Genomic DNA, 24,874 nt, shown 5'->3' on the forward strand with positions numbered 1-24,874 from the left:
AAATCCCGTGGACGGCGGAGCCTGGTGGGCTGCAGTCCGTGGGGTCGCAGAGTCGGACGCGACTGAAGCAGCTTAGCAGCAGGAGCAGTGCACGCTAGCGAAACGAGCTCGGAATTCTCCGAGCCAGGCTTCAGCAGCACGTGGACTCCCAGATGTTCAAGCTGGGCTTAGAAAAGGCAGAGGAACCAGAGATCAAATGGCCAACATCTGTTGGATCATCCGAAAAGCAAGAGAATTTTGGAAAAACATCTACTCTGCTTCATTGACTACGTGGAAGCCTTAGACTGTGTGGATCAAAACAAACTGGAAAATTCTTAAAGAGATGGGAACACCAAACCGCCTTACCTGCCTCCTGAGAAATGTGTATGCAGATTAAGAAGCAACAGTTAGAATCAGACATGAACAAAAAACTGGTTCCAAACTGGGAAAGGGGTACGTCAAGGCTGTATATTGTCACCCTGCTTATTTAACTTATATGCAGAGTACATCATGAGAAATGCTGGGCTGGATGAAGCTCAAGCTGGAATCAAGATTGCTGGGAGAAATAGCAACAACCTCAGATATGCAGATGATCCACCCTTATGGGAGAAAACAGAGAACTAAAGAGCCTCTTGATGAAAGTGAAAGAGGAGAGTGAAAAAGCTGGCTTAAACCTCAATGTTCAAAATACGAACATACAAAGTGGCAACCGGTCCCATCACTTCATGGCAAATAGATGGGGAAACAATGGAAACAGTGACAGACTTTATTTTTTTGGGCTCCAAAATCACTGCAGATGGTGACTACAGCCATGAAATTAAAAGACGTTTGCTCCTTGGAAGAAAAGCTATGACCAACCTAGACAGCATATTGAAAAGCAGAGACATTACTTTGCCAACAAGGGTCCAGCTAGTCCAAGCTATGGTTTTTCCAGTAGTTGTGTATGGATGTGAGAGGTGGACCATAAAGAAAGCTGATGCTGAAGCTGAAACTCCAATACTTTGGCCACCTGGTGCAAAGAACTGACTCATTGGAAAAGACCCTGATGCTGGGAAAGATTGAAGGCAGGAGGAGAAGGGGATGACAGAGGATGAGATGGTTGGATGGCATCACTGACTCAAGGGACATGAGTTTGAGCAAACTCTGGGAGTTGGTGATGGACAGGGAGGCGCGTGCTGCCATCCATGGGGTCACAGAGTCGGACACGACTGAGCGACTGAACTGAACAGTTAAGATAATTAGTGCAGAATGACTTGACTTTGAAATCTCTGATCCTTGAAGTGATGGTAGGAAAAGTTCTCAATGGTTTGAGAGCTTGAGGCTCTCAGAGAGCCCCTTTTCCTGAGCCACCCGTCACTAAATAATGAAACAACATACAAGCTGGGGGCAGGACCACCTCAGGGCTGACCCCCATCCACAGGTGCAGCTTAGAACCTTGCTACTTAAAGTGTGGTCTGTGGCCCAGCAGAATCGGTGCCGGGCGCGGAAAGCCGTGTCAGGGTCTGAACTGATGGCACACCGCCCACTCCCCCGCACATACACGCAAAGGACTCAGTGCAAGTCCGTGCTTGAGAAGCACTATTTTGGGGACAGAGTCTGATCTACAGGACACACAGACCTTGTTTAATTGCGCTTTGGAAATATTGTGTTTTGTACAACTGAGAGTTAGTACAAGCTTATTGACACTCATTTTCCAGCAACGCTGTCTTTAAAGTGAGTCTGTTCTTTCTTTAAGACGTGAAGCCGTCACACAGCTAGCAGACGTCCTGAGAGCTTGCGTGCTCACTCCCGCAGGCGTGTCCGACTCTTTGCAACCCCGTGGACCGTAGCCCGCCAGGCTCCTCTGTCCATGGGGTTCTCCAGGCAAGAACACTGGAGTGGGCTGCCATGCCCTCCTCCAGGGCTTCTTCCCCTCCCAGGGATGGAACCCAGGCCTCCTGCATCGTCAGGCCCCTGAGCCACGGGGAAGCCCGGCCCAGGACGTGCTCTCAGGCTATCTTAGAGCCTCAGGTCTGCCCGGCAGGGCGATGATAAACGGGGCACTTCTCTTTGCACTTCTGCCGCTGGCTTTGATGAGGTTTCCTTTGCTTTCCCTCACCAGTTTGATCACGCATTCTTCCCCGGGCGTTTCCAGTGATTCTGCTAAGCTAGTGATCAGAGCCTCATCTCAAATTCAAGTGCCCCAAAGACTTCAGTCTTTAGAGCAAAGTAGAGGCGACATGAGATTCCGACTTTTGCCGCACGTATTTGACTTGGAAGAAGGGCGTCATCGTCCTCTCTGGACCCCCTGGAAACGCTGCACGATCTGGTCCGGGTAAGGCAGGAAGCTCCCCGCCGAGGCCTTTAGGAAGCGTGTGTCATGCGAGCGTCGTCCACGAGGTGGCGCTATTGCGCCACAGAAGGAGGCGTCCCTCCTGCCTCTCCGTCTGAAAACCCCAAAACGGCTTTAAAAAGAGATCCCAGGGCTAAGAGGAATCACTTCTGGGGCTCTCACGTGCAGTTCGGTGAGTGTGGTCCATGCTATTTAGCACACGCTTGAACACTGGTAATGATACACGCTCTCAGCACAGGAAAGAAACGGCCCCCGTGTGCTGCGCCGTGGCTGCCGCGGTGGGCGGCTCACCAGATGCGAGCGAATCCGGGGGACCCGGGCCCGGCTGGCGCGCGGCCTCCTGCCGGCTCCCGCCCCCCTCACTCGGCCCTGAACCCCGGCGGCTCCGTCCTGTTTTCCAGCCCTGGTCTCTCGCAGGCCGAGGCTTTTCTTCCCACGGTCACGTCGCACACGCTCTTGAACCCAGCTGTTTGCAGAGTGTGTGTTCCTGCCCCTTTCTCAGTGTCTTATCTGTTTTGTTTCTGAGGCTAATCTTGTCTGTCTGCCCTCCTGGGAGTAACCCCTGAGGGATGGGGTGCATGGGGCTCGCCCACCCGGGTGTCGAGAGCTGCCCCTTGCCCCTGACAGCGCTGGGGTGGTCCCCAGGGTCAAGTGGCGCTGGGAGGGGGGTGGCTGGGAGCTGCGTGGCTGGGAGCTGGGGGGCTGGGAGCTGGGGGGCTGGGAACTGGGGGGCTGGGAAGAGGGCCCATTCCCTTTCCTGCAAAATGGATTGTTCCTTTTTGTTTCAATTTGGTAAAATGCGCAGCTGGCTCAGCCAGTAAAGAATCCACCTGCAATGCAAGAGACCTGGGGTCGATCCCTGGGTTGAGAAAATCCCTGGAGAAGGGAAAGGCTACTGACTCCAGTATTCCGGCCTGGAGAATTCCATGGACTGTGTAGTCCATGGGGGCACGAAGAGCCGGACACGACCGAGTGACTTCCACTTTCACACAGCCTAAAATGGAGCGTCTGCGCTATTCTGGAGTCCGCAGCGCCGCAGCAGCCAGTGCATTCTCAGCTCTGTGCTCCCATCCCTCCACCCTCCCCCAGACTTCCTCGCCCCCCAAACTGAAGCTCAGTCCCCATTAAACTCTACCTGCCCCTCCCCGCCCCGCCCCCCCCCCCCCACCTGCTCGCTACACTCTGTCTCCATGACGTCGACGGCTTGTATTCGTGGGATCAGGTGGTACAAGGCTCTTTGTGTCAGGCTTGTCTCCCTGGGCCTGGTGTCTTCAAGGTTTAGCTGTATTGGAGGCTGCGTCAGAATGTCCTTCTGTGTAAGTCTAACTGGTACTCCACTGTATGGAGAGACTACCTTTGGTGTGTCCATCATCTGCGGATGGACGTTGGCTTGCTCACACCACTTGGCTCTTGAGAAGCATGCTGCGTGAGCCTGGGTATGCAAATGTCTTTGAGATTCTGCTTTCAGTTCTTTTGGACAGGTATCCGGAAGTGGGGCTCGTAAATCACGTGGTTGCTCGACTTTTGGTGTTTTGAGGAAGCTGCGTGCAGTTCTCCTCGGGATGTACCATTCAGCATCCCCACCAGCAGCACACAGGTGTCCCCTTTTCTCCACACGGCCCCCAACGCTTGTTCAGACCATGTTTAAAACCTGCTGGGCGCGCACACCTAGCAGGGAAGAGTTAGCGTCCTGCTGGGCGCGCAAGGGTTGGCGTCCTGCTGGGCGCGCAAGGGTTGGAGTCCTGCCTCATTCGGAGCTCATGATGGCTGTTTCTGTTGGGACGCCTGCCTTCTATTTTCCCAGACAGTGTGCAGACTATTTCTTTTAGTCAATTTGCCTTCACGTCCCTCTTTTTGAGATGGTCATTTAAGATAAAAACTACACTGACTTCTTTCTTGTTGGGAAAACATCATAGTATGGTTTAGAATTACTTTTGAAAGCAGAGGAGGTATGTGAAAGGAATACCTTCAGGATGTCAACTTTTGGGTTCTCTAGCCAGATGGTGACTGAGGATCAGAGCTCTGGTTCTTCGAATGAGGAGGGCGGAGTCTAGCAGGTGAAGGCAGGAGACTTCCAAGCTGCGGACAGCAGAGGGGGGCTGACCGCAGGAGGCAAGTCCCAGGCCCCACCCCCTGTCCATGGGGGTGAGATGCACAAGTTTGCCCTCAACATCCATTTCCTGGATTTCAGTGAGTACCAGACGTGAGTCATGGACGATGGATACAGATTGCGGTTGGTCTGTGTCACCAGCAAACCACTCTCCGAAGTTTTACCCAAGCTTTACTTTTCCTCGCATTACGATAGTTCGGGGGAGAGAAACAGCGTGTCTGAACGATAGATGCTCCTGGTGTGACCCCAGCTGTTCTCCTTGGGGTTCAGGAAGCCCCTGCCAGGGCGAGGGTGGATGGCGTGCCCAGAGGGAGACCCTCCGTATTCCTGGCAGGGGCCCTTCCCCAGGCGCTGCCCTTGCTCTCAGCAGACTGTCTTGGCATCTGATTCTTCGTGTACAAGAACCCAGAGAGGACCTCAAGTGACATATCATTTAAAATAGGGGTTAAGTTATTTAAAATGATAGCATGTGGAATCCGTGGAAGGGGGGCAAATGGACCTATCTGCGGGGCAAGAATAGAGACGCAAACGTGGAGAACAGGCTTGTGGGCACAGGGGTCGGGAGGCTGGGACTACCTGGGAGGTCATACTCACACACTCCCGTGCGCAGAACGGACAGCTGGTGGGAGCTGCTAGCACAGGGACCTCGGCTAGGTGCTGTGGTGACTGGGGGGTGGGACGGGGGCAGGGAGGCTCCAGAGGGAGGGGGGACACAGGCATGCGTGCGGCCGAGTCATCTCATCGCGCAGCAGAAACCAGCACGGCACTGCAAAGCAAATATGTTCCAGTTTTTTAAAAAGAAGAAACACAGTATTGCAGCGCATTACTGAAATAGGTGAGCCAGCATGGACACCACTGGCTCTGTCTGCAGAGGTTCTGTGAAACTGGGGTGAAATATAGCACTTTCTAAATGTTCCAGGCTCAAATCTACAATTTTGAAAGCCCGCTTCTCCTGTCTGTGAGCATATAAAGCAGGTGTTCCTGTGAGCTGGGTGCGACCACACACAGGCAAGGAGGGATTTCCCACTTGGACGCACAGCACTGGCCTCGGTTTCTCGCAGTGAAGGGGCGGGCAGGGTTCCACCTCCCCCCTCCCCCACCCCTCCCTCCTCCAAAACCCTTCCCTCCCCTCCTCTCCCCCTCCCCTTCCCCTCCCCTAACCCCCTCCCTTCCCCTCCCCTCCCCCTCCCCTAACCCCCTCCCCCCACCCCTCCCCTCCTCTCTCCTCCCCTCCCTGCCACTAACACACAAACTCTGAGTCTTTGTTCATTTTCGTGTCTAATGTCTGGGCAAGAAAGAAAACGATAGCTAAGACCTGCAAATTCTATCCTCACAGGATTGGTAAACCCTTTAAATGGCCTGCTGAGCGCATGGCCTGATGGGGATTTCAGAGATGCTCCAGGCCACGAGTGGGCCTGTCCTTGCTGTTGGGCAGTCCCTTCCCTCGGTGAGCTCCTTGTGCGCTCACATCGATTCCCCAGCAGGGCAGGGCCCCCGGCCTGGCCTGGAAGCCCAGTTTCACGCTCAGCCCCTCTGTGGTCGCGGACAGGTCAGGGACCCGTGCTCAGCTCATCCGTCAAAACCAGCTGCTGGCGCCACGTCTGGGGGGAAGCAGAGTTTGCCACGGAGCCCGAGCTCCTCGCTGCCTGAGGTCCTGGCAGCAGAGTGGACTGTGACACGGGCCGGGGGGTGAGGGGTGGGGGTGCAGGCGGTGGTGCAGAAGCTGGGCCTGGAAGGAGAAGGGCCAGGCCTCATGGGGGCAGGCAGATGGGGGTCCCAGAGTGCCTTGGGCTGGGCACCCCCTGACCGCCTGCCCCGCTCCCGAGGTCAGTGTGACTAGTGCTGGGGGGCGCTGGAAGGCGTTTCATGGCAGAGACCGTCTCGTAGCGGAGCACCGGGTCTTCCTGGCAGAGAAGCCTGATCCTAATTAGGCTTCCATCGGGTGGCCCATCTATGGGCTCCGGGCTCCTCCAGTGGGGGGATCACACTGGCCCGCTTGACTCTGAAGCTGGGAGGTGGGGGGAACCACCAGGGCAAGAGTTTGAGCTACGGACACGCTCTGCGCAGCCAGCATCTGCAGCCCCTTCTGCTTACCGCTGTGGGTGGTGACCCACAGCGTCCCGGCCGAGCCCTGGCGACCTGGTCTGAGCAGATCTGCCGACGCGGCTCCCCCACCCACCCCTGTGCCATCCCTCCCGCCCGAGGGCCGTGGTCGAGATGTTGCTATTCCCTGCACTTCCATCGGTCCTGGGAGCCATCTGACAGCCGCCTGGGGCTCAGAATGGGGAGGAGACAGGCTCCGCAGCTCAGAGACTTGGTGTGACTCCGGCCACACCACTAGGTGCGGGGTCACAGCTCTGTGTAACTTGCCCACTCTGAGCCTCATTTCCTTACAAATCTACCTGAAGAGTAGCTGGGAAGATAAAAGAAAATGCTACCCAACATCTGCTCTGGGATGCGGCACACGCAGCGAGAGGGTGGTGACTGCTACAGAGAGAAAGCCGCTGCTACACTAACGTGGCGCCTCGGTCTGGCTTCCTGTCCCCTGCATCCGCCGCGGTCCTGGCCCTCCTGAGCCAGTCCGGGGGCCGTGCCAGTTCTTGGCGTCAAAGGAGGCTGCTGCAGCCACACTCCTGTTTTATCCTGAAACTGAGCTCTTACTGTTCTGAAAACCCTTGAGATAAGCTCTTGTCTTCTAGCCCTGGAGGTTTAGAGCAGGAAGAAGCTAGAGACTGCCTGACCCCTCCCTTGGCATTTGATGAGAAAAGGCCTGAAAAGCTCAGGGCGCGCCAGCAAACGGGAAGCAGGGACTGAGGCCCAGCTGAGCTCCCTGGGCGCCCACTCGGGCCTGGCTGGGCTGGTCGGCAGGCACCCGCCGGGACCCTGTGGTCACAGCTCACTGCATCTCCTCCTGCAGACAAGGGTGAAGGCGCCCGAGTCTGCCAGCTTCGATGCCGAGGCTCTCGCCTCCTGCCACCTCCTCATCCTTGTGGACACACGTGTGGCTGTCAGGGTGATGGGCTCGGCCGGGGCCGTCCATTTGACTCTGGCAGTCAGACCTGGAGCTGGAGTTGGAGAAGCAGCTCCGAAAAGCACTCCCCAATGCCTTTTCGGGCAGCTTTGCTGGAGCTGTATTGTGATTGGCATCGGGAGGGCCAGGCGGGAGCTGAGCCACCCCTGCTCAGGAAAGTCACAGGGCCTGACCCTCACCTCCAGGCATGAGGCAGGCCGAGGGGATTCCGAGGACGCTCTGCGCCTCGTCCCCCTGGCCTGGCGTCACCGAGAGCTCCTCAGCACTCCCTGCCTTGTTCCAGCCTGCCCGGTGGGAGCAAAATAAATCTTTATTTGGCTCCCCTCTCACAGTCCCGGGTCGTAGTCTGTCTCCACAGCAGTTAGTTTCTGGTGACGGTAGATGATGAGCTCAGGGCGGAAGGCAGGTAACCCTTCATAAACCGTCTGGGGCGGGTGGAGGCTTCCTCTTCCTGGAGCACATCTGGGGGAAAACAGTCTCCAGGGTGGATTAGAAATCTGGTCCCACTTGGGTTTACGAGGGTGAGGGTGGCCCCAGGTGCTGCCCCAAGATCACGGCTGTGAACAGTGGCCTTCCCTGGTGTGACCTGAGTGGGGTGCCCCAACCTTGCCTTGAGGTCGCGAGTCTCTTCTCTCCAAGCGTGTAATTGCTTGTAAGGGCGTCCCTGGTGGCTCAGTGGTAATGAATCTGCTTCCAATTCAGGAGATGCGGGTTCGATCCCTGGATTGGGAAGAGCCCCTGGAAGAGGAAATGGCTACCCACTCCAGGATTCTTGCCTGGAGAATCCCACGGACAGAGGAGCCTGGCGGGCTACTGCCAGGGGTTGTAAACAGACAGCGAGTAAACGGCGACAGCTGATTTTTAATGGCAGCGTCTAAACATTCACACAGTCCTTCCACCCTCAGCCTGGCTCTCCCCTGAGTGCTGCTGCGCCCTATCAGCCTCAGGCGAGCGTCCTGGGCCAGGGACAGGGCGCAGGCAGCTCCCAGTCGTTGCGGCTCTTGACTTTTCCTGTTCGCTTTCAGGCGGGACCCACCGCTGCTCAGCTTCCAAGGCTACTCAATGCCTGCGTTGCGCTCAGCACTTCTTTCACAGTTTTGCAGGCTTTTGGACACTGGGTTTATTTCACGCTTTCCAGCAGGCCACGTGCTCTGTGAGGTGGGGACCCCACCGGTCATCCCCCCTGTCTCCACAAGCCCAGTGTCTACGCTGCTCATGGAGTCGTGAACAGGTGACTCGAGCACCTGAGCGGACTTGACTTGTGAACATGCTAACTCCACAGTCTCTGTCCCTCTGCCCCCGTGCCCGGACCGCCAGCCCCCGTCATGATCAAGGCAGTCTCCTTGGGACACTGCTCAGGGGCATTCACGTATGATGTGAGCCTGAGCCTAATTCCTTTGCCTTCAGCATGGACACAGGATGTCTTCCTTATTCTTAATAATTGAATAACCCTTCAAAGCTGCCCTTCTAGTGGGTGGGCCCCAGGAGCCCTGCCCTGTGTCGTCTCCGTGACTCCACTGTTTGTCCAAGACTGTCTCAGTCTCACCCCCACCCACACGCACCTGAGTCGCTAGCGCGTCTCTTGCTAAAGGTGAGTTCCTGAGTTACATGCGCGGGATGATGGCATTTCATGCAACAACGTGAAACGAGGAGCTTCACCCACGTCTTTTCTTCAGATGCATCATATTTCAGTGTCCTCTTTATAAGTTCAGAGATCTGAGACTCATCCATATTACAAAGACTATTTCTTCAAATATGTTCCCACCATTAATCACCAATTTCTTCCGTTCATCCTTGGTGTGAATGCAAAATCTGTACCAAAGTTTGCAGACAGAAGTCCCGTCACTTGAATTTAACCAGCAGATGTGTTTTATTGAGCTGGTACAGTGTTTTTAAAAATACTATGAGCTAATATTTAAGAAGGAGATTTTACACAATAAGTTGGATTTGTGGCCGACCCACGCTGGCTGCCTTAGGCAGGGCTCTGCTGAGTCATTCCAGCCTTCTGGTTCGCTGCCTGCTGTTCAAATCCCTGAAAGTGGGCTTCCACGTGATTTGTTTTCTTTTTTCAAACTGCTAGTAATGTTTTAAAAAATGTTGAAATGATAAATGGAAACAATAGCTTTTAAGAGGTTTAAGTTATGGGCTTAAGAATTCATCTGTGTGTATCTTTCTTAGTCACATGGGACTCCCAGAAGCAGTGAACATTTTAGATCAGCAAAGTGAGGAGCAGACAAAGGAGGAGCGCCCCTCTTGCTCTGTCCGCTCAGGAGCTCCTCCTCCCCGGCCCTGTGGCCCTGGCCTGGCAGAGGCCACGCTGTCCTGGGGGTGGTGGGAGGGCCGACTGCCGTGGAGTGGCCTCCTCTCCAGTCCCCGCGGGCCTGCCCAGGTGCCGGCAGCTGTGGGATGATGACAATGTGGCTGCCACGGAGACAGGGTGGGGATGGGGCGTCCACGTCCGTTCAGCCGGGGGCCCCGGGTTCCGTCCCCTGCAGAGTCCCCACGGCCACCGTCATCTGAGGCTCCCACACATCCTGAGTCAGATGCTGCTTGCACCTGGAGCGCCCGCTCCTGGGGGAGCACTGAGGGGGGTCCTTCCTCGTCCTGCTGGTTCAGAGCCTTCCCTTGGCCTCCGTGTGGACATGAAGCCTCATCCTCTCACTGTACAAATTCTAGCAAAACAGGGACCATCCCTGTAGGCAGATTTAATTGAGAACACGTCTAACTGGCAGTAAGCTCTACCTTGATGGCACCTAACAGGAACACACGTTTCACTCGAAGACACAGAAAATTTACCCTCTGATTCTCGTAAGAAAACCTGGAGCTACAAGAGGATACAGTGGACCCTTCCTTCCCACCTGCGGCATGCGTGTGTCCATCAAGAAACCGAAAACAATGATCTAAAACCTACGGTAAATCAGAAAGCTAAAATCTGAAACAGAAGTGTTCCAAGATAAGGAGAAAACACAAAGGAAGGTCGGGGCACTTGCGGAGATGAACTTAGTAAGAGAGAGAAAGTGTGGGGGTGGACCCCAGGGCCTGTGAGCAGGCTGGGGGGGGAGGGGCCTGGGGGAGGGGGAGGGAGGAAGGGGCGGTGGGGAGGAGGGGCGGTGAGGGTCTTCCAGCGGCCGGAGCTGGACGTGCCCACCCCTCGTGCGGTCCCAGGCCCAGGGGCTCACAGCCCAGCGGCACTGGCAGGCTGCCCGGCGGGGGGGGGGGGGTGGGTCGAGGCCCGTCCTTCCCAGCATTTCCCCCATGAGCGCGGGGCGGGGGCTCTCACAGCCATTCCCTCAGTCCCCTCCGGCCGGGGTCCAGCCCACACTCCACTTGGCGAGGCAACTCCTGTGTGGATGTGGCTTTCCCAGGCCCTCGGCCCTGGGCGGGCTGGCTGGGGAGGGAGGCATGTGCCGAGATGAGCCACACTCAGAAGCCTCTCCTCAGGGTTTTTCCCTGAAGACAGCTTCTGCAAAGCTTCCGGCAGGAAGCCACCGCCAGCATGGACCCTCTGCCCCGGGGAGCAGGGGACGACGGGTACAGAGGGAGAAGCGATTCCCCTTGGAGGCAGGCCTCGGAAAACGGAGCGGGAGAAAGCCACACTGGGCTTCCCCAGCCCGCCCCAAAGGCAGGCCTGGGCCCAGGCAGGCGGCGGACGGTGGCTGGGTGCTCATGGTCAGGCCTCAGGCCTCCTGCACCACCAGCCCTGGCCTCAGTCCGGTCCACCCCATTTCGCTTCATCAGCCTCACACCCTCCGCCCTGTCCGCCCGTCTGCCCAGCCCAACTTGGGCTGGGAGGGCGGTGGTGGGAGGGGGCCGGGCTTCGTGTCAGTCTGGGGGTGGGGGGAGGTAAGCGCTTGGCTGTGCCGAGGAGGCGGTCACCTAGGCCTGGGGGTCCCCATGCGAGCGGGCACTCACGCTGGGCAAGAGGGCCATCCTCATCCTGGTGGCCACTTGCGGCTTCATGTCCTATTACAAAGCAGGAGAGGCGGTCTGCGTTACGTGCTGTTCCTTCTCGGAGGCTCTGGTCCTCTGTGCTGGCCTCTAGCATCTGGATCTATAGAAAGCCTGCGTCTCCCCACGGAGCTTCATGCCGTGTGGGTGAGGCTTCCAGAAGCCCCCAGTTTGAGCAATCGTCAGCTAGGCTGGCATAAAGATAGCGAGGAGCCGTCCCTCCCTGTAAATGGGTGGTGAGGGGCGGCGGGCAGGGAGGCAGGGTCCCCGCAGGGCTGAGGCCAGAGGGCAGGGCTCTCCCACCGCCCAGACACGTCCCCTTTCGCAGGAAATGCAGCAGACATTTAAATATTTCCAAACCAAACAAGACACCCTGAAGCACCCTCCTGCAACCCGCCGCCCCGGGCCGGATCTGAAAATATCAAACAAGGCGGAGAAGAGGCGCCAAGCGGAAGCTGCCGGCAGGAGGGCTGGACAACAAAGTCAGGCGCGCCGGGCTCCTGCCTGGGCGCCAGGGGCTGCTCCAAACCGCGGGGCCAGGACCGGGTGGTCTCCGAGGCGCAGCTCTGAGGGTCCCGGCCCCTTCCCCGGGCCCAGGTGGCCAGCCGGGTGGCCTTGTGGGTTTCACATCTGCCTTTCGCTCCTTCCCACCAGGGCCCGCCTGCTTCCGGCTCTCGTGCCCTGCAGTGCTCAGGGAGCGGTCCTGTGCCCTAATTTGTCCTAAAAAGCCTGTCTTGTCCGCAGTGCTTAGATCTGATCTAACGTTTTCATCCGGGCTCCGCCGGCACATGGAGCAAAGTCCCAGAACAAAGCTCCTGCCCTTCCCCTGGGAATTTGGAAAAAGTTCCTCTAACGCCAGCACAGAATCTGGGGAAGAAAAATGAAAGTTGTAACTCTGACCTCGTTCTGCATGTAATTGTTAATAGAGTTGTGGTTTCTTTCTTGGTTTTGTGATCTTGTTTTCCAAATTAAACCCCTCAGTGACTCAGCCTCCGCTCTGGTCCTGGGAGGCCCGCAGGGCTTGGGTTAAGGATGGGCATCAGAGGACTCAGTCCTGGGGGGCCACTGGCTGGCTCCCTCCCAGGGGTGCCCCACTTGTCCCCAACCCATGGGGGTGTTTCAGTCTCGGAGGAAATTTGGGAGCAGAGTTTGAGTCCTTACAAGGGAGCCTGGGCCAGACCCCAGAAGGGTGGCCAGCTACCCGCCCCCCCCCCCCAACCAATGCCAGGGCTGGGCTCCTGCTGACACCCGGGCGAGGAGCTGGCCGGAAGGTGGGTCGGAACCTGCTCTGCTGTCGGCCCAGGGAGATGTCTCGCTGGGGTGGGAGGTTTGGGGCTGACAGAGGGCTGGATTTCCTGGGACCTTGGGGCAGGAGCAGGCAGGAGGAAGCCCCAGGGGCCCTGCCTTTGGGGGCCCACTCCCTGCGTAAGGAGAATGTAGGGCTAGAGATCCTTCAGGGAGCCCCCTCCCTGGAGGCCGTGCCCCCCCCAACACACACACACACACACACACACACTCACACACACACACACACACGCTCTTTGCTGACCGCCTGCTTCAGTGTGTGGAACAGGGGCCACCTGGTGTGGGGGCTGGCCCTCCCAGCTCCCAGTGGACCAGTCTGGGCCCAGCTTTCCTCAGCGCTCGACCTCCGTGACACTGCTCTTCCCCCGCTCAGCCCGGGAAAGGACTCCTTCCCGGACCCCTTCCCGGGTCTCTCAGGACGTGCTCCTCCACGCAGGGCCTGTCTGATGCTCCAGCCTCAGGGGTGCGCCCCTCCCCGTCTCCCCAGGGAATCACGGGGCCCTGGCTTGGAGCGGGGGCCGGAGGGGCCGGGGCTCCCGAAGGAGCCTGAACCTCCCTCCTGGTCACCGAGGGGTGGATGCAGACGGGCGGCCCGGCCGCACCAGGGTCGTCCGTGCAGGCCTGACCTAGAGGCGGGCTGTGGGTGGGCAGTGGGCGGCGGGCGGCGGGCCGTAGGAAGTCAAGCTTCTGTTCAGCCTCGAACTTGGTTTACAGTTATTCCAGGATGAATTCTGTCCCCTAAAATCCTCACCCTCGGTGACTGACTGGGAGGTGGGGTCGCCACAGAGGTAAGAGAGCCGCAGGGAGGTCCCAGAGGAGGCCCCGATCCAGCACGAGCGGAGCCCCTAAAGCCCCGGGGCGCCTGGGCCAGAGGCAGGCAGAAGGACGGTGTCGTGGGCGTGTGGGGAGGAGGCGGCGTCCACCTGCTGCGGGAGCTTCGGGAGGAATCAGCCCCTGGGGACACCTGATGCTGAGAAAATCAGCGCCTCCCGCTCAGGCCCCAGGATCTGTGCTCTGTCACCGCTGCCCCCGCAGACGAAGGCAGCAGCCTTCCAACTGGCCCTCTGCGGGCCCCAAACCTGGCCCCCCAGTATCCTGCTCTGGGCATCCTCGGGGGCAGTCGGCCCCCTGCAGCTCTACCAGGCCAGGCGTCTGTCTCCCATCTGCCCACCGTGTGCGGGAACTGGCTGAGACCCCTGCAATCACACCCCCCCCCCAAACCCGGGACACGGACCTGTGCCCTGCTGCCCATTTAGGACACTGAGGCCCAAACCACCCCAGTGCTGTTGCCTCGGCCCAGTGGCCCCCTCTGCCTGCCTCTGCTCGGGGGGCACACACAGACGTGGAGAGGAGAGGCTGTCTGAAGACATTCCGGGGCACGTCTTCCTGAGCAGGTGAGCTTTCTCCACAGGCGATTTCTGGGGAAGCAAAGGCACCGGGCTTCTCCCTGTCGCCTGGAGCAGCAGGACGGTCCGCATGTTGGCCAGCCAGCTGTGCCCCTCGAGGCCAGGGCAGCGCCTTTCACTGCTGCTGCTGGGTGGGTTCTGACCCGGGTGGAGTCCAGGCCGCTTCCTGGTGCCTCTCGAGCTCGGGTCCTGACGTGAAGGGGTCAGCCCGACAGGCCTGCCCCCAGACCTGCTCTCACCCCTGCAGGGAGCGCCCCGAGCTCAGAGGCGGGCGGTGCAGAGCCCACAGGGACCTCGGCCCTTGGTGGAGCGGCCCATGCCCCCACCCCAAGTGCCCTGTGTGTCTGGGACAGCTGTGGGTCCCGCCCTGGTTCCAAGCCGCGGCCTCGCCTCGGGCAGCGGGTCGGTTTAGCCTCTGAAAACAAGAGTGACAGTTGGGAAGAGGCTGTTTTCCTGCTTCTGGAATCAGAGGAGGGGAAATTCCCGTCTTTAGAGAAGGGAACCTCGGAAGGCGGTTACTAAACTGTTGTGGTCGATTCGGAGACTCGGAAAGACGGCAGGCGTGGCGCAAGGTCGGCTTCAGTCCTCGGGCTGGAAGCGCACTGCGCGGAAGGTGGCGTGTGAGCGTGTGTCCACGTCGCCCTGTGCGTCTGTGGGCGCGTCTGTGTGTGACCGTGTCTGTCTGTCCACCTGCATGCCCGTGCCTGTGTGTGTCTGCCCACTTAAGCAGGGCCTCCGGCACCGGCCGGGGCGCCAGGCTCTCCCGGGCAGTGCTGGGCCCCCCACTTGGCCCTGATGGATGGGGTACTGTCAGCGTCCAGGGCCTGGGGCCCCTGCGTCCCCCCAGTCCCCCCCTGGTGCCTCCCGACCCTCCTCAGGAGGAGCCAGGGTCACTGATTCCTGTTAGGCTACACCCTGCGGCCACGGGGTGGTGACCCCTTCCCCGTGTGGAGCTGGGGCCAGAGCCTCCCCGCCCTACACCCGGTGCTTCTGCGAGACCGGGGTGGGGCCCCCACGCCGCCCAGCCAAAGCTGCCGGGGCAAGCGGTGTGCCACTGGGGTGGACACCAGCTAAACACAGCCGATGGCCGGCTTTTGTCTGAAACCCACGATGATAAGGCCTCCTCAGAGGGTTTCTGTGAGACATAAACAAGACCGTGCTCATTAGCGGTTGTCAATCCCGCCCGAGCCGCAGAGGCAGCTGGGGGCCATTTGAGGACTGCCGGGGCCAGGCCCCGTAGGGAGCCGACTTCCCTGTCCGGGGGTGACATGCGTGGTGTTCAGAGCTCCCCGGGTTCCCACCAGGAGGCAAGGCTGTGACCCGCCGCTGTGGCCACGAGTCACCAAGTAACAGCCGTTGACTCGCTCTCTCTGGACCGAATGCCAACCTGGTCACCTCGAATTTCAATCCAGGAAAGTGGTTCTTCTTCTTGAAGAACAGCCATTAGTGGGGGTTGTCCTGTGGTTCAGCCACTCACCCCCCCTCCAACACACACACACTCTCCTGGTGGTTCAGATGGTAAAGAATCCACCTGCAATGCAGAAGACCCAGGTTCGATCCCTGGGTCGGGAAGATCCCCTGGAGAAGGAAATGGCAATCCACTCCAGTATTCTTGCCTGGAGAATCCCGTGGATGGAGGAGCCTGCAGGCTGTAGTCCAAGGGGTCGCAAAGAGTCGGACACGACTGAGCGACTAACACTTTCTACCTGTCAGTGCAGGGTGGATGGAGTGAGGAAGACCACGGTGGCGTGCTCACACAGGGGAGGGGAGCCCCAGTGAAGAGACGCCCCCTGCGGCAGCTCGAGCCCCCACCCACGCCTCTGTGCCCTGCCTCCACCTCCCCTGCGGTGGGCAACGAGCGGTGACAAGGATGGGCCTGGGGGCACCGTGGGGATGAGCGTGGGAAGCGGAGTGGGACCCCGGGCCAGGTCCCAGCCACGAGAACAAGGGCTATGGCAGAGAGAGGCCCTCAGACTCAACAAAGTGGGAGCAGCTTGTGCCTCCGGGGAGCTCTGCCCGTCCCGGGCGGTGCTGAGCTGTCAGGGGTCAGGCCCCCACACCTCTTTGTGAGACAGCAGTTCCTGGGCGGAAGGGGGCCCTTCCGGAGGGGACACTGGAGGCACCTCCTTCAGCAGCCCCTCCCAGACCCCCTCCTTGCTCTCACACACTCAGGCCGAGACCCCTGGGACTGGAGCCCCGAACACGCACCAGTCAGTAGCCGCACACTCGGGGCGCGCTGAACTCCGAAAGACCTTCTGGCACTTTCACTGTTTCTCAAGTGAGCTTGACATCCATGAGCTGTGACCCAGCCTGGCCCGGTGGCTGCATCTGGGGTGTTTTTCTTGCTCAGATAGGATTTCGTGGAGGCAGTTTTGGTAAAAAGTATTTCCGCTCTGATAAAATATATTAAAATACATTTCCATGCTCAAGAGGCCACTGCCTGTTCTGAATTAATCACCATTATGCTCAGTCACTAGGTGACTAGGTAGATAGGAATCTACAAGGGAGGTTTTCTTTCGGGAAGGAGGTGCTAATTCCACCTAACACCTGAAGATTTCCCTGGAAACCAGACTTCCACTTTCTAAAGTGTAAGTCGAGATGATTCTCCCCAAATGCTAGGGCCGTTGCTGCAGCAGTTGAGACGCTTTGAGCATGAGCAACGGGAGCATCGCTCACGCGCCCAGAATCCTGGCAGAAGTCCGGGAAAGCAGAAGGACCTGGGGTTCACCCCCGCAGGACGGCTGCGGGCTCGGAGGACCGCAGCCCTGCCTCAAGGCTGCGCCGCTCCCGCCGGGCCGGGAGCTCCCGCGAGACAGAGCCCCCTCTGCAGACGGCTCCTCTCTCCGTCTCTCCCCCCACCCACCGCTGGTACCACCTGACCCATCTCTCTCTGGGGGTCACTGAGGGGAGCTCTACCTTCTCTCTGTTCCACCCTCTAAAGATTTTTATCACCAACAAAGGCATTCCTTTTCCTGCCGGCTTTAATCACCACCGCTGTCCGTCTGGAGAGCTGTGACGTCACTGTGGACTAACCCAGACTCCCGGTCCCGAGGTAGAGAAACCTCCGTGCTTCCACCTGACTTATCTTTGGAAAGGTCAGTAGAATGGAAAAAGGTATACCATGGCTTTGAATAAAAAGGGGAGTTTTCTACTTCCTTGTGCAGGGCTCAGCTCTAAGTTAGGCCTTACATTTCCCAGGGGCCAATAATCCATCAACCTGCTTTCAAAAACCCTTCTCAGATCTTTGCCCAACTAATGAACATACAAGCCTTAACACCCACCCGTCTGAACCTGTAAAATCTGGGTAACTCAGGCTGCCCTCCCGGGCCTGTGGGTCTCACAGTGTGCTCCTGGGCCCACACTGCCGACATCGCCCGGGAGCTGACTGGGGATGCGGGCTCCTCGGACTTATCAGAGTCGGGGTGGGCCCAGCAGCCTGCACTCCATCAGCCCCGTGACCGATGCGGCCATCTCACCCGCGTCGGCAACGCCAGACAGAGGAGTCTCGTCAGTGACCTTGTCACTGGGCTTCCCTGTGGCGGGCTTCCCAGCGTCAGCCTTTTTCTGCAGCTGGCACCCCTGCACACAGCCGCGGAAGGTGTTATTTCCCAACGACATTTGCTCACTCAGCGTCTCTGTCATACTGTGGTAATCCGCACGCCATGTGAGGCTTCAACATCAGTATCCATCATCCTTGCGCGTGTTACGCTGGTCTGTGCTGAGCGGTCTCGATGTCACTGTAACACCACGGCTCCCCGAGGGCTCCGGCGAGGCTCAGCATCTCTAAGGGTCGCTCACTTGCGCTTAGTTGTGGCCGTGCTGCGTCTCCCTGCGGCTTGCAGCTTCAGTGGTGCCGCACAGGACTGTACTGCCCCACGGCGTGTGGGATCCTCCCGGACCAGGGATCAAGCCCCCGTCCCCTGCACTGGCAGGCGGATTCTCAGCCACTGGACCACCAGGGAAGAGCCGGGGTCGAGCACTTTTAGTGATAAAACCTTTTAAAATTGAGGTCTGCGCACTGCTTTTTGGACACAACGCTACTGCCCTCTGGACAGGCCCCAGCAGCGTGTACACGTAACTTTTACCTGCCCTGGGAAACTAAAAGTTTACATGACTCACTGTATTGCAGGATTTAGTTTAAGCCGAGCCCGCTGTATCTCCGGGGTCTGCCTGCGCGGATCTGCGACAGGACCAGCGTCCTGACGTCAGGGGAGTCGGAGGCGGGAGAGCACCGAGCCGGCCGCTGGGGGCACCGCGGACCCCGCCTCCCGGGCGCCGGCCGCTCTCACCACGAGGGGGCGCGCTGGGCTCGCCGGGCCGGCCGCAGCCCTCCTCGCAGGTCCTGTCATTCCCTGTATAAACAAGTTACGCGCGAGTGTTTAGGATATAAATTACGACCATGCCGGCTGCCTTGGAAGGAATGTAAACACAGCACTGTGGTCGGAGCAGACTCTGAAACTGACTTCATAATTTATAGCAGGCCCCCGAGTAGCTCAGAATAAAAGGAGGAAAAAAATCCCTATTTAACTGCAAATATGATAAAGCAGACACAAAAAAATGTTTAAATCACAGCGAAATTTTGGAAAATATAGAAAGGAAGCCTCAGGATTAGGCATACGGTTAGGACTTCGTAAAACAAGATGTTTAACTGAGACCGTCTTTGGACTGAAAACTCACTCGGCATGCAGAAGACCCAGGGTACGGGGGCTTGGTGACAGACCAGGGGACAGCTTGCAGGAAGTGGGAATCCAAGGTGAGCCCTCAAAGTGGACTCAGCACCTGGAGAACCTCTGGCTCGCTCAGGAGTCTGCGGGCTGCCCGGACCTCAGGGCTGGCCGGTACCCGGCCCTCTGCCCAGGCTGGTCTCCTCTCTAGGTCCAGAAGTTCTCAGCCCAGCCTTCAGCATCTGTGACTGGGAAGGCCTGGAAACCAAGCAAGAAAGGAAATGGCCAAGAGGGATCCCAAGGGAAACCACGGCTCCCTGGAGAGGGACGGATGGGAGCAGAGAGGCAGACCTGGGTGGCACGTGCGGGCCGACCGCTGTGCCCTGAGCTGGGGGTGGACACATGTCTCATCCTGCTTCTGTCCCTGATGCCGGGACTGCCCACACCCTCCTCACCTTCCCTTCCGGACACGGGGATCTCACGGCCACCCAAGGAAGCAGGGCCTATGTCCTGGGTACCTGCCCTCTGCTCGCAGCTGGAGGAGGGCAACCCAGCCCAGCTGGTGGGGAAGGGAAAGCATAGTGCAGAGGCCCAGTGCACTCGGGAAGGACAGCGAAGGGCAGAGGCTCCTCAGCCCTTATCTTGCCTGGTTTTCTTTTAAACTCCTTTCACCTTCTGGTTTCGGTTTAGCCAGAAAGAGCGAGGGTGAAGCAAAGAAATAACAGAAAACGTTTCTTCTTCCCTTTCTCTCCCGAGAAGACCCACAATCAGAACCTGGCCTGCGTTACTCAAGGCACAGACCCCACACCACGCCAATTACACAGCTTAGAAAAAAATCCTGCCCAGTGTAGAGTTGCATCGTCCTGGCGATCAGATGCCCGTGGAGGAAAGAGGTCCCCCACGGCAACTATTTGTTATATACATTTTATTGAAAAAATTGTACATCAAAATAGTTTGGCAAACTGTAAAAGTATACATAAGTGCAAATATATCCTCCTTTTAAAATACAAGCAAAGTGTGAGTATACACGAAGATCATAGAAATATCTTTAAACTATGGTGGCAGAAAACAGCCTTGTAAAGACGTTGTATCGTCACAATACTGGAGACCACATTTCTTAAACTAGACACATCATTGCTAGATACTTTCTTGATAATGTTCTTTGGCACCTGGATCCAAAGGTAGTGTTTGGCAAAATACAGCTCTCCCACTGAGCCAGGCAACAAGATGAGGCTCTCTTGGAATCTTGTGCTGGGCACTGCCTTTTTCAAAAAAGAGCACACACATTTTCCATAGACAAAGAAACACACACACACACAGCCCGTCTGCATGTTTCAGACCCTGATTACTGAAGGCAGTGAAGATCCCAGAGTTCCACGTCTCTGTTTTCTGCGTGGTAAGTTTTCACCGTCTCCCGCCGCTGGGAGCCCGAGTGTGTTCGGGGCATCACCTCGCGGGGGGGTGCCTCCTACCAACAGTGGACAAACACCAGCGCGTGACGCTCACCCGGGGTCTCCAGGCGACTGGCGCGGCTACACTGGGACCCACCTCGGTCATCGCCGGGGGGCAGGGGGCCTGGGCGGCCCCCGCCCTGCGTTCACATAACACAGGGCTTGATGTCCTGGCAGACGCTCTGGTGGTGGTGGTGGTGGTAGTAGGGGCCGCTGGCAGAGGGGTGGAAGGAGGAGATGCCGTTGAAGTTGAGGACGAAGTCCTTCCGGTCGCACACGGGCGTGGAGTGGTGCTGGTATCGAGGGAGCGCCACTGAAGGGGAGAGAAGGGAAATGCTCTTCAGAAACGTTTGTCCCACTCAGGCCCCGCCTGTGACTCTTAAAATCGTCCTTTAACAGGCATCTCATTTTGACTCCAAGCGGGTGGGCCTGTCTTTCTATTGCCGAAAACCTGGGAGAGGAAAGCCAGCCCCAGAGTGTCTCAGCGTTTCAAGCTTTGGCCACGGGATGACTCTGGAGTTCTGGTTTGCCATTTGGTTTTCAGGGGCCCACAAGCACGGAGCACAGGCCGCTCACCCAGAAGCCAGGCTCTCCGTCCCTGAGTTCCTGTTGCTCCTGGAGGCCGGAGGGGCTCTGACAGCCCCCGGCTGGGGCCCTGAGCACTGGCCCTAGGGCTCCCGGCCCAGAAACACCGCGGGTTCCCTCGCTTCTGGTTTCCAGCCCCCGCCCCGCATTATTTCCCAACCTACCCGCCCCGCATTATTTCCCAACCTACTGGTGCCAGGCGGTGGCAGGAGGAGCGGACGGGGACAGGGGCCGGGGGGACGCGCCGGTCTCCGGGGTCGTGCCTCTAGAGAGGGGAGAGCCCAAGAACTGGGCCCGCCTGTCCGTGGGCGAGGGCTCCGCCGCGCAGGGAGCCCCTGGAGCGCCGGCCGGCCCGCAGCCTCTCCCCGGGCCCGAGGCCGGTCTCCTGTCGCCGACTTTTGCTTTTGCTTTTGCTTTCTCGGCGCCTCCGACCCGGGGGGCGCAGTTGGCTGGGGGTCCAGCGGCAGGCCTCTCAGGCCCCGCTGGGCTAGGCCTGCTCCCCGAGGCCTCTCCAGCCTCCCGCGCTGGGGATTCCGCAGCCCTCGCCGGTGCCCGGCGGGCGGTTCTCCGCTCGCACACCCTACCCCGCGGCCTGGCGCCTCACCCGGTCGCTCTGCGCTTGCGGAGCCGCCCGGCAGCCCCGTGGCCAGGAGCTCGGCCCACGTTCGGCGTCGGGCTGCGACTGCGGCCCACAGCGCGCCTCGACGCGAGTCTCTGCGGCCCCGCAGGTGCGCCCGCCCCCGGGCCACAGCACCTGGCAGCGCCGCTGGCCGCGGCTCTAATCCGCGGCCCCGCGGGGCGCTTTGATGAGGCCGAGGCCGAGGGGCCTCCGCGAGCGCGCGGGCCCGGCTCTCCCGGGGTGAGCTGGGTGCGCGCTCCGGGCCCTTTCTCGGCCTCCCTGTTCCACTCGCAGCCCCGGGTTCCTGAGGGGCCTGGCCCGGGAGACGCCTGCCAGGCCGCGGGGAAGAGCGGAGGTGGGGGTCAGGGCCCTGGAAGGGCGGTGGGGGTGAGGAGGGCGAAGCAGAAAGTCCAGGCTGGCCAGGGGCTCCTCAAGCCGGAGACTCGGGCCGGAGGGTGCGCGAGCCCTGGGGTTTGGGAGGCGGTGTCCCTTCTCCCCTGGACGAGCCGTGCCCGCCGGTCTCCGCGCTTCTGGGACCTGGGCGCGCCTGGCGTGCGGGGCGGGGCGAGGGTGGCCTCTCAGAATGGCCAGAAAGCTCTGTCTGCGCGATTTGGAAAGTTTAAGGAAGTGTTTCAGGACAACAGCGAGGCCTCGGGGTGCAGGTGGTGGCCGAGCGGGCGGCCGGAGCGGGGAGCCGGGAGGAGAGGCCGCAGCGCCCGCAGGCGAACCGCTGGGCAGGAGAGCGCAGAGCGCGCCGCGCGCCCGGCGCTGATTGACAGCCAGTCCGAGGGGGTTAAAGAAAATAAGAGCGGAGGGTCGGCTGTGTTGGTTACTTGTTGAAATTCCCATAAAACTGAACAAGACTCCGCTCTCAGTGGGTTGAGTCAGGCTGGAATCCTCTCCGGTGTGGTCCGCCCAGACGGTCTTTGTTTAGTTAACCTCTGAGACCCGCAGTTAAAAGGCCTATTCGGGAAACTTCACCGTCCAGGGAACCAACATCTTTTGCCCATTTCTGGGCTTCCTCTCTCCCTGACGCTCTGCTCCCACGCCGATGCACGAAAGTACAATGCAGGCGTGTCTGCCTGGAAACCCTCTTCCAGTTGGAGGGGGTAAGGGTCCGCTCCAGCCCCGCTTGCGCGGCACACCAGCGCGCCGAGGAGGGGTTAATGCGAGGTTTATCTCCGCGGTCCCCATAAACCTGGCTAAATATTCAAATTCCCTCCTCCACCCCGTCTGTCCCCTCCCACCTCTCACCGCCTTAGGCAGGTCAATAAATTTTCATAATCTGCAACCAACACAGTTCACACCAGCAACGCTGCAAGTGGGGCCCAAGGGCAGGCCTTTCTCAGGGGAGCCCCCTGGGCCTGGGGCCTGTGGGCCTAGGCCGCACCCGCGTGCCATCGACTTGGGCCCACTGAGGGGAGGCCGGGGCGCCCCTCCTCCCTGGCCACATGTCCCTCCTGTGACGGTCCCCGGACCCCTCAGTTCCTGGAGGCCCTGTCTCCCTGCTCCGGACGCCTCTCAGCAACGGCCCAGTGCAGCCTACCCCGCGTACTCCTGGAGACACAGCGTTTGCTCAGGTGAAAACACAGCAAAACCGACTTTAAAAGACAAAAGAAAGCAGCCACGGCGCCCTGGCCAAGGTCCCCTAAGGCGCGAGCCTTCTCCCTCTGCTAAGCCAGGCCTGAGCTCTGAGCCCTGCAGCCCGCAGAGACGCTGGACACGGGCGCTTCCTTCCCTCCTGGAGGGGTGGAAACTCCGGAGGCGCGGCGGGGGCCGAAGGTGTGGGGAAGGCCCTGTCACCCCAACCTCCCCAAAAGGGCGCCAGCGTTGCCTAGGCCTCGTCCCCCAGAGCAGGGAGGCCAGAGGCGACGGGCCCGCGGCCGGGCAGCACGTTACCTGGGAGGTCCTCGCGGGCGTTCTGGTGCAGGTAGCTCTGCTCCAGCGAGTAGGAAGACATGGTGCTGTGCAGGCCGGCGGGGGCCGCAGGGGTGCTGCCCGGCGTCAGGGCGGGCGGCTGCTTGAGGTAAGGCGAGGCGCCGGGCGAGCTCCAGTGCGCCGCGGGGCTGGTGTAGGGCGAGTGGCACTCGATGGCGCTCGCCACGGCCGGGGACGAGGGCACGGGGCTGCTGCTGCTGTCCGGACCATAGTCCCCGCCGCCGCCGCCCCCGGCCGCGCCGACGGCCCCGGGCCCGGCGGGCACCGGGCAGCTGGCCATGTAGGTGGAGCCCGGGCTGGGCGACATGTGGGGAACGTGGTGGTGGCGGTGGTGCGGGTGCGCGTGGCCCGGGGCGCCGGCGCCCGCGTCGTAGCCCGCCGGCGTCATGTCGAGGCCGCCGTAGCCGAGCGGCGCCGGCGGGGGCGCCTGGAAGTCGAAGCCCTGCGGCAGCAGCGAGGCCCCGAAGCCCAGGCCGCTCACCACGCGGTGGTACACGGGCTTGAGCGCCTGGCACTTCCGCCTGAAGCCGCGCGGCCGGCGGCGGAACGAGCCCTCCTCGAACATGAACTCGCTGGCCGGGTCGATGGTCCAGTAGTGGCCCTTGCCCGGCCGCCCGAGGCCCTTGGGCAGCTTGATGAAGCACTCGTTGAGCGAGAGGTTGTGGCGCACGGAGTTCTTCCAGCCCTGGTAGGCGCCGCGGAAGAAGGGGAAGCGCGCCTGCAGGAACTGGTAGATCTCGCTGAGCGTCAGGCGCTTGGCGGGCGAGCTCTGGATGGCCATGACGATGAGCGCGATGTACGAGTAGGGCGGCTTCTCGGGCCGCCGCAGCCCCGCGCTCGCCTTCCTGGCGCCCCCGCCGCCCGCGCCCGCGCCGCCGCCCGCGCTCTTGCAGGCGTTCGGGGCCGCGCCGGCCGAGGAGGCGGCCGAGGACGAGGACGAGGACGACGAGGCGGCCTCCAGGGCGGCGGCGGCGGCGGGCGGCGGGCTCATCAGGGCGGCCTGCAGCGCGCCGGGGCCCGGGCTGCGGGCGCGGCGGAGCGGGGCCGGCGGCGGGCGCGGCGGGGGTGGCGGCGGCGCGCCCTCGGAGGTCATCGGGCGCCCGGGAGCGGGGCCGGGCGGCGGGGGCGGGCCCGGGGCCGGGCGCGGGGGCGCGGGAGCGCGGGCGGCCCAGAGGCCGGGCGAGCGCCCTAGCCCTCCGCCCGGGCTGCAGCCGCGGCCGCTGCGAGCCAGCGCCTCGCCGTCGCCTCCTTCAGCCCTGCCGGCGCTTCTGGCCGAAGCCGCGGGCCGCCGGCGGCGCCCGGCGCATCCCTCCCCGGGCCTCGGGCCCGGCCTGCGCGGCGGCCTCCGGGCCGCGGAGCCGGAGCGGCCGGGCGGCTGCGCGCGCGAGCGGGAACGGCGGCCGGGACCCCGGGGACGAGCCCGACGTCTCCCCTCCGGAGCGCGGCTCGCTCTGTCTCTCGGACTTCCTCCTCCCGCGCCTCCCCCGTCCCCCCACCGCCCGCCCC

General features: G+C 60.4%; 1 protein-coding gene across 1 annotated transcript; it reads right to left on the bottom strand.

The window, feature by feature from the left end:
- Positions 1–19,683: 19,683 nt before the first annotated feature.
- Positions 19,684–24,818, bottom strand: FOXF2 (forkhead box F2). Its single transcript, XM_069562784.1, has 2 exons — positions 23,330–24,818; positions 19,684–20,539 (listed from the first exon to the last, which is right to left on the bottom strand). The coding sequence occupies exons 1-2, from the start codon at positions 24,459–24,461 to the stop codon at positions 20,373–20,375; spliced, it is 1,299 nt and encodes a 432-aa protein (XP_069418885.1). The 5' UTR covers positions 24,462–24,818; the 3' UTR covers positions 19,684–20,372.
- Positions 24,819–24,874: the final 56 nt, after the last annotated feature.

Source organism: Ovis canadensis, chromosome 20 (genome assembly GCF_042477335.2).
Source record: "Ovis canadensis isolate MfBH-ARS-UI-01 breed Bighorn chromosome 20, ARS-UI_OviCan_v2, whole genome shotgun sequence".
Taxonomy (NCBI): Eukaryota; Metazoa; Chordata; class Mammalia; order Artiodactyla; family Bovidae; genus Ovis; species Ovis canadensis.

Bases quoted from the DNA above. Each gene is read 5' to 3' on its own strand.
- FOXF2 (XM_069562784.1), bottom strand. From the start codon at position 24,461: ATGACCTCCGAGGGCGCGCCGCCGCCACCCCCGCCGCGCCCGCCGCCG. The intron at 20,540-23,329 runs GTAACGTGCTGC...TCTCCCCTTCAG, and splicing joins CGCCCGCGAGGACCTCCCAG to TGGCGCTCCCTCGATACCAG.